The sequence below is a fragment of the Sordaria macrospora genome, chromosome 4, assembly GCF_033870435.1.
Source record: "Sordaria macrospora chromosome 4, complete sequence".
NCBI lineage: Eukaryota > Fungi > Ascomycota > Sordariomycetes > Sordariales > Sordariaceae > Sordaria > Sordaria macrospora.
Genome location: NC_089374.1, coordinates 3,760,774 through 3,775,207, shown reverse-complemented (window position 1 = coordinate 3,775,207; position 14,434 = coordinate 3,760,774). Strand labels below are relative to the sequence as shown.

Here is a 14,434-nt window from a genome sequence, read left to right as displayed (position 1 = left end):
CGGAGTTAGGTTGGGTCCCGGTTTGGTAAATCGGTGAAAAAAGGATCATGGCACAAAATGTTTGTTTGTTTACATCAGGGGCTGATAGTAAGAGGAAAAATGTTGCATTAATTACAGGGAAAATCGCACACTGTAAAACCAGATACTCCAGCCCTGTCAGGTCATCAACTCCTTTACGTTCTTCCCATGTCTCTGGTATCATATTGTTATTTGACTTTGTACATTTGCTTGTTTTGGTATTTTTGTGTGTTTATGTTGCTCTCCTTAGTCGTGTAGTATAGCCTGTACTCCAGGCCTTGCGCGAGACGCTTTCTAGTCCAGACGAGTAGCAATTGTGAGGTATCGTCCACCGAGATTTGGCCTATCCCCTTTAACCGAGCGCGTATCGTACACCCGACTTCTCCGTCCCGAGTTGTACCTTTGCACACAACTCCTCAGGTTTCTTCCATATCAGATCAGCTGGGGATCTATCGTTCCTTTCATTCCATCCTCCATCATAACCGGCCCGTCATGATAGAACTGCTCTTGTCGAAGTCGCTCATGGAACAGCTCATGTTGTTGTTGCACCACCCTCAGATGCAGCGGCATATCCTCCATTTCATCCGCGTTCATCCAATCGTATCCAATCCCTAGTCCTGCTGGCAGCCACAGCCTTTGATCCTCTGACCCATTTTCCTCCTGTCCATCTTCTTCCATATCCACCGCATCGTGCTCGTCAAGCAGATTGGCCACGGCATCTGCTTGCTTTACCCCCGTCTCCATGTACAGCGTGCGTAACCTTCCAGCGACGTAACCCTTCACCTCCCCCGTGCACACCGATGACATCCCAACCATGTACAATGGCCAAACCACCGGGCTCGTTGCTGATACCAAGAGCACGAAGCGGTTGGCCTCCTCTTCTGCGTCTGCTGAAGCGGGAGTTACCGGGTGAAGGATGGTGAGGTTCGCGGAATGGGCCCTAGATGGGTCCAGAGGACTCTGGCCGCTACCGCCGGAATCGGATGACCTGGCAGATGGGGACGTTGGTGGACTGGGGGTTTCTCGGACTTCGACACTCGATATTGGCGTTGAGCATGAGTTGTCGACGCGACCGTTGGTAGGGTCCACAAGCCCAAGTATCTGGGGTACACTGCCGCATATTGCCTCCATCATTTCCTTCAACTTGCGCTTAGCACTTGTGAACTGGTCTGCGTAAGGGCCGGATGTTGGCTTTAGGCAGAGCCCTCGTGAAATCTGTTGGATCTCGCAGATAATCGTCTCCAGCACAAGCATCCTGAGCATACGGAGACTGTTCCAAAATGTAGTATCCCATAGTGTGGGGTAGATATTGCATACCCCGTTCAGCACCGCCGGATGATGTCTCGTCAGTCGGAATCTTTTGTAGGGTAGGTCCGGAGAGAATTGGGACGAGAGTTGTTCGAATCCTTCGTCGAGACGGAAAAGATGAGCGAGGATGCTATCCGAATCTACCAAGGCCCCGCTTAGCATGTCGGCACGCACTTGTAGGAAGTCGTGCATGAGTGGTAACGCAGAGAGTGTAAGGCCTCCGTATCCCTTAAGTTGTATGGGTTGAGGCATTACATGCCACAAGTCGATCAGTGGTTGCGGCATTGGCATGGGCTCGCGGGACTGCAGACAGCTCAGCATGACCCGTTGGCAAAGCATCGAGAACATTTTGATCCCTGCTTTTGTCTCGAACTGAGCAGCTCCTCGCAGTTTTACGAGAGCAACTGCACCGTTGATGTGTTCTTGAAAAGCTTCGACAGTCCGCATGCGAGATGGATGCTCAGCTATCAGCTCGAAAAGGCCGAGAATTAGTACCGAGAGCATCGTAGTGTCTTTGACAGCTTCGATAGGCGTTTCTAAAGCGTGATTGGTCAAGCGAAGAGCGGTCCCATATGACTTCCAAGCGGCTTCCATCATATCCGGTGATCGAGTGACGCCTGCGAGACCAACCAGCCCAACGGCCGTCATACTGGCAAGGACGCCGTCAACCCGCCGGTCATGGGCAACCGATTTAGGCTTCCATACGTCAAAGACAAAGCTGAAATTGTGGTGACAGGTCGTCTCTTCGACGGATACGTATCGTGAAAAGAAATAGGCAATGCCTTGCTGCTGACAACTTGGGGAAAGGTCATACAATAGGGCAACTGCCGGAGTAACTGGCCAGCTTCCCGAATCGGGAGACATCGGTGGACTGTCTTCATCTTCCGATGAAGCAGCTTCGGGGGTCGGGCTCGTGGGCCTAATAGGACTTGGAACCAGAAGCGAGAGTGATGCTTGCCGAGGCTCCGGTGTTGTTGAGCATCTGCTCATGGAACTCGGGGATCTTGGCGCCTTGACGGTGAGATGGCGACGTCTTCGAGCCTTTTCCATGACATGGTTACTCTCGTCTCTAAACATCAAATCAACGATGTTTCGATACCCAGGGCACTCCTCTTTTCTCTTTTCACACTGGCCACAACCCGGAGCCCTTTGATCACACTAGCTGCATGTTAGCCAATATGTTCTGTACATGTGCATTACATGAGACTAGAGCAAGCCCGACGGGCATGACGAATGATATGGGATGGGGGAGTTGCGCGGGAGGGTCTTGGGGCGCCGCCGTCAACTACATAGCTGGCCGATCATCCGCTAGGAGGAGTGGGGGCGGTGGTCACCTCTTGGGTATATATGATATGACCCGGGAATAGGGATAACAGTCAAGGTGTGAAGGAGCTGCCGAAAGTGGTGACTTACGCGAATCTTACGTTTCCGGCACACAGAGCACCCTTTGCTTGGCTTCCCGCAGAATACCATGTTCACGACTTCCGAAGGGGCCGCACCGAATTCAGTGGGTTTGATCAATCAAGTGACGAATAGGTCGGGGCCTTGGTGTTCAGCTTGGGTAGGGCGCAAATGATAGAGCAATAGCCAAAGGCAGCTCGACGCCACGGCTGTGTCCGAATCTGGCAAAGTACTATAGCCTGTACAGTTGCTCGAAGGTAAACCGGAACACATGCCCCGACTAGTAGGAAAGGCGTTCAGGTAGGCGTATTGAAGGCTGCGTGTGGTCTGTATCAAAGAGGAAGGTCGATATGTCGAGCAAGTCGTCCTGGTTCGCTGCCTGTCGAATAAGGTGGGACAAGACGGACCTGCCGATGCAAGAAGGGATCCGGTCAACGGGCAGGCCTTACTTAACCTGATGAGATAGGTCAGGATGTTGGGTTTTGAAGGAGGCCTCGAAGAAGGATATGTATAATGAGTCGTCTCGTCTAGAGACTGGCAGCCTTTTACATAGATTTGGTGATGGTGCCAGTATGATGAGCCATGCCGAGCCTAAGCCTGTCCGCTCGATCGGTTGTGCATAGGGCTATGGCTATGGCGATGCGTAGATGGGAGGTGCCAGGCGAGAGTGTGACGGCAGTGTGTGAGTGGTGCTCTAGGCGTGTGTGGAGGACGTGAAAAGAGGACCACTGGGCTGGTTTGCCTTAGCTGCTCAAGTAGCCATACGCACAGCCTCACCGAAGACTTGGCAGGGACACGGAAGGTCAGGAAAATGGCGGGTTCATAAAGTCAAAAGAGAGCGAGACATGGGCAACAAGCCTCATCCGCGAGCGCCCCCGGCAGCCCATGACTGAGTTCCGCGCGCTCACTCGGCTCATGACATGCTGGACTGGTACGGTATCATTGTTGCGCCGATATCTTCGGGCAAGGTCGAACCAATCCGCCGTGGGAGTCGTGGCGAAAGAAGAGAGAGCATAGGTGGCTGTTCGATTGGGTGAGTGTGAAGTTGGTGAAGTTGGAGAGAGAAGTTGAAGCTGCAGACCAAGGTGATGAGGTCCGAGTCATCTCATTGGTGTGTCTCGACTACCCTTTCCTATTTGGGCTACCTGTGCGAGAGCAATATTGACCCACTCCAGCCACAAAGATCCACTTGGAGATCTTGGCGGAACGACTTTGGCCAGTGGGCAAGGGGCACCAAAAGCTTAATTGTTAATGATCCCCTGCAACGGAAAGTCGGATCTCTCCACAAACCACTTCCCTTCCACAGAGCACCGCCTCCTGACAACTTCAAAGTTGGTGATGTTACTCCATGTGCGGAATGCTTCTGGAATGGTTTCACCAACACTTTCAATTTCCGTCGTCTGCAAGATCGAGCTAATTTTACCTGGAACCACCCCGTCATTGCACATCGTTGACCACTTTAGGTTTGAAATATGCCTTACTTCCCGTCTCTGAGCCCGTGTCCAGCCCGTTATGGCATCAGTTGTGTGCGCCACGAGTCAACGGGAGATGTTAGAGGTCTTCTCTCATTGATCCAAAAACGAAGTCCCTATCATCGAGCCATCTCTGGATGAACCCAGGCCCGTGCCAGAACGCCAGCTGTTACACGACACCACTTGGGGCATGATGTGGACTGGACCTTGCTTATTCCGGTTGGATCCGTTATCGTTGCCCGTCAAGAGACATCTGGCCACTTTTATAGTTGGTCCTTAAGAAGTGATCCTATGGACATAGTTCAGACGAGTGAGACAAGGTCAGATGTAAGCTCTATGGACGCCATTGGAGCTATGAACACCATGAGCTGCTTCGGTCAAATCTCAAGGGCAACCTTCAAAGACATGCCTTGGAATATGTTGCGCGAAGGTTTACGATATCGTGAAACGTGGCTGCGGCGGGATGCTCAAGCTTCAAGCAGCACAGTTTAACAAAGTAAGGGACCACCGCCATCAAACGACATATCCGATGCCAATATCGCCGAATTTGTGGTTCACCAAGTGGACTAAAGCCACAAGGGTCCTACCTATGCCCACCCATCCCACAAGAACCACAAGGCGATACAGTTGCGCCTTTAAAGCATTCATAAGGCTTTCACTACCATTCAAGAACAAACCCTCCGCTTCTTCTAACCAATCATTGTTGCCGCTGAAGCTAGAAAGCCTTACCTGGAGGTTTCTTATATGGTCATACAACAGCTCCGGGAACGCCCATTTGGAAGGCTTGGCCTGCAGCCACCTTTCGAGATTGCACACCCACCCACTCAGTGCTACCCGTCCCTTCATGCCCTTCAATAGGAGTCAAAGACCCAGATGTAAGTTTGTGGCTGTAACCCCATCTTGCTTCTGTCCGCCGCGGATACGAACTGCGGAACTGGAGATAATTGATCAGTGCCAAAATAGCGACCTTTCAGTTCTCTCCATTTGCACGATTCGCACAAAAAAGTTGACGAAACTCCCCTTCGAAACTTCACCTGATGCGGAGGATAACACCGTACAAGTATGGCGCTAGAGATTCCATTGGTCTCGGTAACCGATAAGGACCAATAAAAGTTAATCCTTCAACTTGTTTAGTTTGGTTGATATCGGTAACCTTGAACGTCCACCGAAGCTTTGCTTCCTCAGCTTAGTACAGGTATCGTGTGACCAGATGATGACATATGTATCTGCCATTCATGCTTTTCCCCTCGATTCAGCAATGAATTTACACTAACTAATACACAAGTCGACTTGTCATCATCATCAAGTTGCAACTGAACTCAACTGAATTTCACTTTTGACACCCCAAAAATAGAAACTAGGATGACGTTACCGGCAAGATAACCGAACAGATCAGATCAGTCCCGCGGAGTCTGTACAGCTCAGTTCGATGAATGCATGTAACTAAGCGACGGGGCATCGCCGCATCGGATGGGGGCGGTGCAGCCAGCGGCTTTCTTAGATCTCGCCAATGTGATATTGTTTACTTTATGCCATCCATCCATGTGTGCAATGTACCTACATACCTAACTTGAGCATGGATACGCTACCCGCATTCTTGGTTTTGAATTGAAATGAATTCATCATTTAAATGTTTTCAGAGTTTTTTTTGGTCATACTTGTGGTTCAGCTCCGGTCCCGGGCCGTGTCCGATATTCTCCACAATTACCGGCCCCCATATTTCCGCCTGTCCTGTCCCACATCCGGATCCGGGCCGGACACCGAAGAGGAGCGTTCCAGTGTAGTGGCTTCCATGCCGCTTTTGAACGGCTTGTCGCAATGAAGGCGAGAGTGGACTGGACTGGATATCGAAAGTCCGAATTTTACTTCTTTGTGCTTATAGTAACCTCGTAGCCTTTCTCCGTCTCAACCCAGCCGTACAGCATGGCATGTATGCAACCCATCCCATCCCATCCCATCCCATCCCGCTCACATCACATCACATCTCCTTCTCAAAAGCATCATTCAGATACCCAACAAAGCTCTCCCTCAACCTCCCCGCCGCCAACGTGCCCACCGCCTCCAGCCCAATACCACCCCTATTCAGCGCCACAAACGCCCTCCTAAACCTCTGCAACTGTGGCAACCCAACCTTTTTCCCGGGCAGCTCCACCTCCAACATCTCCTCGTCCTCTTTTCCTGTCGGCCCACCACTCCTCGACAAACTCACCGTCCCTCCCTCTCCCACCTCAGCCTGCTGCTCCAAGATCTTCTTGACAATATCCTGTGTCTCCTTTTCCAGGACATACAAATAATCGCCGCCGGGGTCTTTGTCCCGCTGCACAGTCGACTTGTTCGCTCTTATGAGCTTCTGCGGCTTGTTGACGATCACCTCGTCCCAGATCTGGTCAAACACCTTGCGGGCGTCCTCCGGCGAATCGGTCCAGGTGAGGATGAACAAAGGGGAGTCCCAGCGGGTCATGGGGTTCGGTTCCTCGTAGCGGAACACGAGGTTTTCCCAGTTGGAGCGGGGCAGGTATGGCTCTTGCGGGGAATCTGTGTCGCCGAGGGTTACATCTTCGTCGAAATCGGGACCTGTGCTCTCCTCCTCCTCCTCCTCCTCGAACTGTTTCTGTTGCCAGTTTTGGTGGGATTGTTGGTAAGTTTCGGGGTGGAGATCGCCGGATTTTGGTGCTGCTCCTGCTACTGCTGTTGTCGTCGTTGCTGATGATGATGTTTGTGTTGTTGATGACTCGTCTTTTGTGATGTTGTTGTCGTTGCCATTCTGCTCCTTCTCCTGCTCCTGCTGCTCCTGCCTTCGTATCCTAGCCTCGTTAACTCCCCTCGCCCGCGCCACGGGACAACCGATTTGCACCAGACCAAACGGCGTCTGCACGTTCTTGGCCTCGCAGTAGAGCTGGTAGCGCCACCCCTTGATGTAGTTCAGCGTGTCGAGAATGACAATATCGCGGGGGGAGAGCACGCGCTTGACGGCGCCGTAGAGCGCGGCGCGCGCATCTTTTTCCGAGGCGTTGGCGGAGCGGACGTGCGCTGGCGTGTGCGCTGGGTCGAGGTCGTAGACGGAGCGCGAGATGGAAAGGCTTTGGTCGGAGATCAAATGCAGGCGGAACTTCGGCGTCGAAGAAGCAGAGGACTCGGCGGCAATGCGCTCGGTGAGATAGTCGTAGAGTTGCGCGGCGCGCGTGGATTTGCCCGAGGTCGGTAGGCCGGTTATGAGGATAAGCTGGAGGACGGGGAGGACATGGTTAGCGGATGCGACGAGGAATAGAAGGGAGATCAAGTGGTGGTGCGCTTACCGGCATGTCTGTAGATTCTTCATGGGTATCTCGACAACGGATTCTAACTAGACCCTCGGTACGTCGTAGGAACCAATATAACCCGTTTTTTGTGTTGTAGTTTTTGTGGTGTTGTTCCAAAAGATGTTTGGGGATCCGTCATGGCGGGGTACGGATTTGCGATTTCTCGATAGCAACTTTCCCAGGTGCCCCACCCATCTGCTATCAAGGTGCCTTGTCTTGGCGGGCATTTTGGACTGCGGAATCTCTAGAGCGGCTTTCTTCTTTTTGGCCTTCCTACAGACTAGGCTACCTCTGTTCAGTTATATTTCGAATCATTTCTTTCAAGGTCTTGAAGTCTTTGCCCTTTTCTTTCCTTCTTCTTGGAGTTACAGCCTCGTTGCGAAACATAACATCTTGTGCTCCACGGACACCCAATATCAAATCAAACAAAATCATTGACTTGCTACCCTGTATTCAGAGAGTTGAATTCTGTCATATGCTTAATCCGGTTCATTGTAACCCGTCCCAGTCCGCAACACCTCAAACCTTAACCCTTTTATAAACCCTTTTTTTCCCTTCCATTATGTGACCAGGTAACTACGCCTATTTTTTCCCCCGAATTTAAGCAGCCCAGCTCTCCAAGTTCTTCAGAACACACCACTCGCCCTTCTCGCCACCTTCCCTGTTGACGAGCTTGCCAATAGTGTAAACCTTCTCACCCTCAGCCTCCAATCCCTTAACCACGGCATCCGCAGTCTCGGGAGCGACAGCCAGAACCATGCCGATACCGTTGTTGAACGTTCTCGCCATCTCGGTAGGGATAACGGACTCTCTGAGCCACTTGAACACAGGAGGGTGCTCCCAGGTAGCAACATCGATCTCGGCGGCGAGGTGCTTGGGGAGCATGCGAGGGACGTTCTCAGTCAGACCACCACCGGTGATGTGCGCCATACCCTTGACCGCCTCACCAGTTTGAGCGAGGACCTTAAGTAGAGGCTTGACGTAGATGCGGGTAGGGGTGAGAAGGCTCTCACCAACGGAGGCAGAGCTGTCCCAGGGGGCCTTGTCAGTGTAGGACAGGCCGCACTTGTCGACAACCTTGCGGACAAGAGAGAAGCCGTTGGAGTGGACACCGGAAGAAGCAAGGGCAACGAGCACGTCGCCTTCAGCCATGGCATCCTTCCTGGGAAGACGCTGGGCGGCCTTCATGACACCAATGGCAGCACCAGCAGCATCGTAGTCATCGCCAGTGTAAAGGTCGGGCATCTCAGCGGTCTCTCCACCAACCAGGGCGCAGCCGGCATCCTTGCATCCCTGAGCGACACCTTCGACGAAAGCGGCGGCAACCGAGACGTCGAGCCTGCTGCAGCCGTAGTAGTCGAGGAACATGAAAGGCTCAGCGCCCTGAACAACCAAGTCGTTGACGTTCATGGCAACCAGATCGATACCGACAGTGTCGTGCTTGTTCATCTTCTGGGCGATAATGAGCTTGGTGCCAACACCATCGATGGCGCCAACAATGATGGGAGCCGAAGGGTGTCCGGCTTGAGAAAGGTCAACCTCACCACCAAATCCACCGATGATGGCATCAGCGCCGGGGCGGCGAGTAGTAGCGACAGCAGCCTTGATGCGGTCAACAAGCTCGTTACCAGCGTCAATGCTGACACCAGATTGGGCATAGGTAAGCTTGTCAGCCGAGGACTTTTCATCACGGAAAGCACGGTGAGCAATATCCTTGCGATAGTACATTCCGTCGAAGTTGATGAGCTTAACGCCCTCGTAAGCCTTGTCGACAGCGGCGCGCAGAGTCTCGCCAACGGCCTCAGCAGCAATAACACGGCCACCGGCAGAGACGAGGGCATCGCCAGAAAGCTTGGTTCCCGCGTGGAAAATGTTGGTACCAGCAGGAGGTGTAGAAACCTGCATGGGAATGTTCTTGGGATAAGAGTTGGGGTATCCGGGAGCAGCAACGACGACGGTGGCGCTGAACTTTTGTTCGATCTCCACAGGCACGTACTTCAGGAGGGGAATAGGACCTGAGCAGGCGACCATGATCTCGGCGAGGTCGGACTTGAGCAGAGGAAGGACGGTCTGGGTCTCGGGGTCGCCGAAGCGGACGTTGTACTCGAGGACCTTGGGGCCATTAGGGGTGATCATCAAGCCGGTGAAGAGGCAGCCCTTCATGGGGAAGCCGTCCTTGCGCATGCCGTCGACGGTCGGCTGGAGGATCTCGCGCTCGACCTGAGCAAGCAGAGCAGGGGTGGCAATCTTGGTGGGCGCATAGCATCCCATACCGCCCGTGTTCAAGCCAGTATCACCCTCGCCAATGCGCTTGTGATCCTGGGCGGCAGGCAGAGACTTGATGGTAGTACCGTCGCAGAAGGAGAGGATGCTGAGCTCATCACCCGTCAGGAACTCCTCGATAACGACCTCGTCGCCGGCATTGCCGAACTGCTTATCCAGCATGATGTCCTTGAGAGCCTGCTGGGCTTCCTCCTGCGACTCAGGGATGATGACACCCTTGCCAGCAGCCAAACCAGTGGCCTTGATGACGACATTGTGGCCCACCTTCTTGATGTACTCGCTGGCCTTTTCGTAGTCGGAGAAGTTCTCGTAGGCGGCGGTGGGAATGTTGTGCTTCTTCATGAAATCCTTGGAGAAGGTCTTGCTGCCCTCCATGCGCGCGGCATCCTTGGAAGGGCCGAAGACGGGGATACCGACCTCGCGGAAGACGTTCTCGACGCCATCGACAAGCGGCTGCTCGGGGCCAGGGACGACGAGGTTGATGCGCTCCTGCTTGGCGAAGCTGACGAGGGCAGCAAAGTCGTTCTCGGAGACGGTGTTGTTGTTGGTGACCTTGGGGAGGCCGGCAGTACCACCGTTGCCGGGGACCGCAATGATTGACTCAACGCTGGGCGACTGGCTGAGCTTCCAGGCCAGGGCGTGCTCGCGGCCGCCGCTGCCAATGAGGAGAATACGTAATGACGACATGGTGATTGTGGTTTGTGTCGGTTGTTGTTAAGGGTCTGGGTCGATGAGAACTCGGCGACACCAAATCCTCTTGACCTCCATTTCCATCAGCTCAGGAGGAAAAAGGGAGACGGATGGTTGGCGACGAGAAATTTCAATTTACCCCTCGGCGCCCCTCCCCCGCAATCGCACGAGGGGAAGCTGCGAGGTCGCGCTGACTGGTTAAGCGATTGAAGAGTCACACGAATTGGCCAATCCCCATTCGCTTTGGGAGTCATTGCCAGATCGCTCCGAAATAGGAAAGCGTGCTTGGCTGTTTCACGCTGGTCGCTAGAACTAGCTGCTAAGAGCTTAGCGGCTGCTGAGCATCGGACCGTGGTCTGGCAGCGGCTTTCAGCGGCATGTGATGTTAGGGAGCTATGTCTTGTCTTGCAAAAACTTTTCTAGGTATGTAAAGTAAACATACACGTCCTGGCAGACTGTCCAGAGCATGGATGGATATAATATTATCAGCATTGGATCTTATGGAAGCTTGGGCTGCTTTTGAGCTTTCCGACAGGTTGCTGTAAGCAAAGCAAGCTGTCCGATGACAATTTCTGATAGCTGGCAGGGGCACCTGGCATTCAACGCCAGTTTCCAGTATCCCGCTGAGTGTTTTTTTGGGAGGCAAAAAATGCAGATTTGGTGACAAACCACTCGTGCTGCTTCTCCATGCCATATCATATTGGCCAAAGAGGTTCACAAGCTCGTAGCTGGGGTAACGGGGTAGATATCAATAAGCGGAGACCTGGGGTGGTGCCATATGATACCGCCGCATGGTAACCCCAGCCAGTGTCACCCATCACCATGATACCAGGCCACGAAGACCATGTCTTGGATATCTGCAGAGCTCTGCGATGACTCTTCACTGATTTTTTTTGGCTTCGTATCCAGAACTCGGACCTCAGATGGGTGAGTAAAGAATATGATCGAATTCCAAGATTTGAAGCTCTTATATGTCCAAGGCGTTCTGGCCGGATCACAGGTAGAGTTATACTTCCCTATGGCAAGTTCCGTGGGAGCGCAGTCCACGAATGGTCGACGGGAGGGCTTCACTGACACTGCTATAGCATGCCCAGTTTGCAAACTGCATTTGTCGAGTCCGACCGTGTTCATCGTACCAGCTCGGATCCCAAACATCTTCCGCATGAAGAGTCCAGAGCATCGTGAAACCTTCGGGTCCGGGCTTTCGGGTTCGAGAAGCGTGGCTGACTGCGTGAGACAAAAGCAGCTTATTCTGTTGGAACAAGTCGACAAAAGGGAACCTCAGGCGTAGCACAGCTTTGTCGTCCAATGCGTCCTGCCGACAGCAAGGCAACCTTGATGAGGGAAGAAGACGACGGACACCCACTTGCTAAGTACTCATACTTTCCGCGAGATTGGCGCAGGGCAGATTGATATTTCAAGAGGTCTCGTGCTTCACGATATGGATAGACTTAACCAGAGATCAGCATAGTCAGAGGTTGGCAAAACAAGATTCTGGCCGCTGGCATCAGTTGTCCCGCCGTTTCACCTTCTCTGCTGACCGTCAAATGTGAGTCGAGTGCCGCGATCGACATTGAACATCCAACGGACTTGGAGGATTTCATGCCCAAGGTCACCGAGAGATCTCGATGCAATCAGGCTGGGACTTCCTGAACAGGATATAAGCCACGAAAACAGGACTGGAGAGGATGTGAGCATCCATCGTACGGGAACTCATCTGCCTGCTTAATCATGCCCGAGCCGCCTGCCTCGTCTGCCTCGTCTGCCAATCGACCAAGGTTGCATTCGCTTCCAACATCAGTGGAGGGAAGGCGAGATGTTGATCGTGAAGCCGGTCGACACCGTTGCAAGACTGTTGTGTAGATCAAGTCACTTGCGCAAGGTACGGTTGAACGGATGTGAATATCAGTGGGCGTCCTTCATGTCGATTCCGTTTGGTCGTGGTGGACCAACCGCAAATCACCTATGAGTCGCAAAAGCCGAGAGAAAAAAGCAAAGGGCAATAGGGTTGATGGACAGGTACCGGGCTGCTGCTGTTGGCTTACTGTGTAATTGTTAGTGACTTATCTTGGGTGCTGGTGGATTTTGGTGACAGTCAAGATATCGCTCTATCAAATACGTAAGTTAATACATAACCTTCAATGTAACGTTCACATCAGTGTCAACACCATCTGGATGGTGTCCTTTGCTCGCAACTCGCTCTCAGCATCAGAAATATATCCAAAATGGTTGTTGAAGTTGGTCAGGCATTTACAGCATCCTGTGCACTATCTGATCGACTACCAAAGAGACGCTGCTTCACAGTCCTTGCTTGACAGTGCCTGATCTTCCATTCCAAGTCCCGGGCAACGGCCCCGCCTTGTAACGGGAAGAAAATATGGGGCGAGCCGCAGTGTCTAAGAAAATGGCTGGTGCTTCCCGTCGTTCCGTCCATCTTCCACTCTTTTCAACTGATCATCAAATCCCGTAGCCACCTAGCCAGTCAGCCTTTCATCTGGAGTCCGGGATCCAAACCAACCGGATGACAAGTCATCACATTTCGACAATTTATGCGCAGGAAACCAGATGAAGTGCCTCCGACGATGCTACCATGAGTCCCTCCTCTTGCTGCGTATCGGCCACCATGGCTCGGTCAACACCAGCTCATCAAAAGGTGGGTGTCGATGGTCGGGCACCGTCAATAAGCAGAAATTGACTAGTAGGTGCATCGAAGCGAGTAGCATCGTCGACAGGAATAGTCACGAGAGTTGACACGGAACCCGTAAAAGACATGGGGCCAAAAGAACATCTCACTTGCTATCAGAGGGTCGAGTCGCCTCAAAGCCCAATGGCGACGTTCAAGCCCTGCCACTGCAGTGTTCAACTCACCAGTAATCACAGCTCCTCAGGTCACCTCGCATATCAGCAAGATATCATGTACCCGAGACTTGTCAGACACACCAAAAACAGACACTCGACGCTGGCCAGAACACCATGGCCCATCGAGGTTAGGAAGCCAAGCTGCCAGCACCTCATCACCTTTGAGCTAGCGAGCTCTTGTCTCAGCGCCTGTTGCGATATCTCGTCCGTTCTTTTCGCTTGACTCGCACATTGAGTGGTGCCAACAAGAGGCGCTATACTAAAGAGACAGACGACGGTTTCGGGCTTTCAGCTCACTCGGTATCTACAACTCCCGGCTCCGACATTTCGGTCAACCCATTCATCGTTGCCCACGATGGAGGAAGTACTAGGACCGGTCCCACATTATAGCGGCCAGCTAACGTGCAGAGGGTGCTCGGGAGACAAGGACCGGATACTGAGGAGGGGTCAACGGGATTTTTCTCTTTGTTCCTGCCTGGATGGTCGGCTAACCCAACAGGTTTTGCTCCCTATGGCCAGGTTGTGAGGCCTGCAGATCGCGTTGGCTGCAGCCAAAGCTTCCCTGGGCACGAGAATCTCTAGCGAATTTCTTTGGGTCCTGCACGAACCCTCGTGTTGCGACAAGATCAACCGCACCACAACCGTCCGAACACCCAACCCAGCCAACCACGAACCAGTTAGGACGGCCATTGCAGGGCGACCTGGATCTGGCGGGTGGTCAGATTTTGCAGTAGTTCCCTCGCCAAGGCCAGCCACACACCCGGGAGCTTTTCAGAACAGAAAACTCCCGATTGCATCGCCAAATCCGGACTCCAACTCACTAGCCTCTACCGTATCTCCACTAGTGAGAACTGTGATGTGCTCTTGACAGTCGCCGCGCATGGATTTGCAGCTTGACGCAGTCGAAAAAGCAAGCGTCTGCCATGCGATCAGCAGGAGTACATGCGGAAAAGCAAGGGAACCTCTGTTGTCCAAACCACCAGCCCGGCTGCTGTCCGACTCTTCACGAGAAACATCTTGACAGTCAACAATGGGCTTATTGTTCGAAAATGACAGCAGCTGTAGCAGAGCGTCCAATGCTGAGAATAGCCATATCAACAGACT

The 14,434-nt window shown here is 52.8% G+C and overlaps 3 protein-coding genes across 3 annotated transcripts; all 3 read right to left on the bottom strand.

The window, feature by feature from the left end:
* Window positions 1-75: 75 nt before the first annotated feature.
* On the bottom strand, window positions 76-5,118 carry SMAC4_02246 (uncharacterized protein). Its single transcript, XM_003350485.3, has 2 exons — window positions 2,740-5,118; window positions 76-2,484 (listed from the first exon to the last, which is right to left on the bottom strand). The coding sequence occupies exons 1-2, from the start codon at window positions 2,797-2,799 to the stop codon at window positions 451-453; spliced, it is 2,094 nt and encodes a 697-aa protein (XP_003350533.3). The 5' UTR covers window positions 2,800-5,118; the 3' UTR covers window positions 76-450.
* A 659-nt stretch (window positions 5,119-5,777) lies between these two features.
* SMAC4_02247 (uncharacterized protein) lies at window positions 5,778-7,705 on the bottom strand. The gene is made up of 2 exons (XM_003350486.2): window positions 7,496-7,705; window positions 5,778-7,422 (listed from the first exon to the last, which is right to left on the bottom strand). Exons 1-2 carry the CDS (start codon window positions 7,499-7,501, stop codon window positions 6,178-6,180), a joined length of 1,251 nt encoding a protein of 416 aa, XP_003350534.1. The 5' UTR covers window positions 7,502-7,705; the 3' UTR covers window positions 5,778-6,177.
* A 393-nt stretch (window positions 7,706-8,098) lies between these two features.
* Window positions 8,099-10,468, bottom strand: SMAC4_02248 (uncharacterized protein; the record flags this gene model as incomplete). Its single annotated transcript, XM_066089734.1, has 1 exon — window positions 8,099-10,468. One exon carries the CDS (start codon window positions 10,466-10,468, stop codon window positions 8,099-8,101), a length of 2,370 nt encoding a protein of 789 aa, XP_065946914.1.
* Window positions 10,469-14,434: the final 3,966 nt, after the last annotated feature.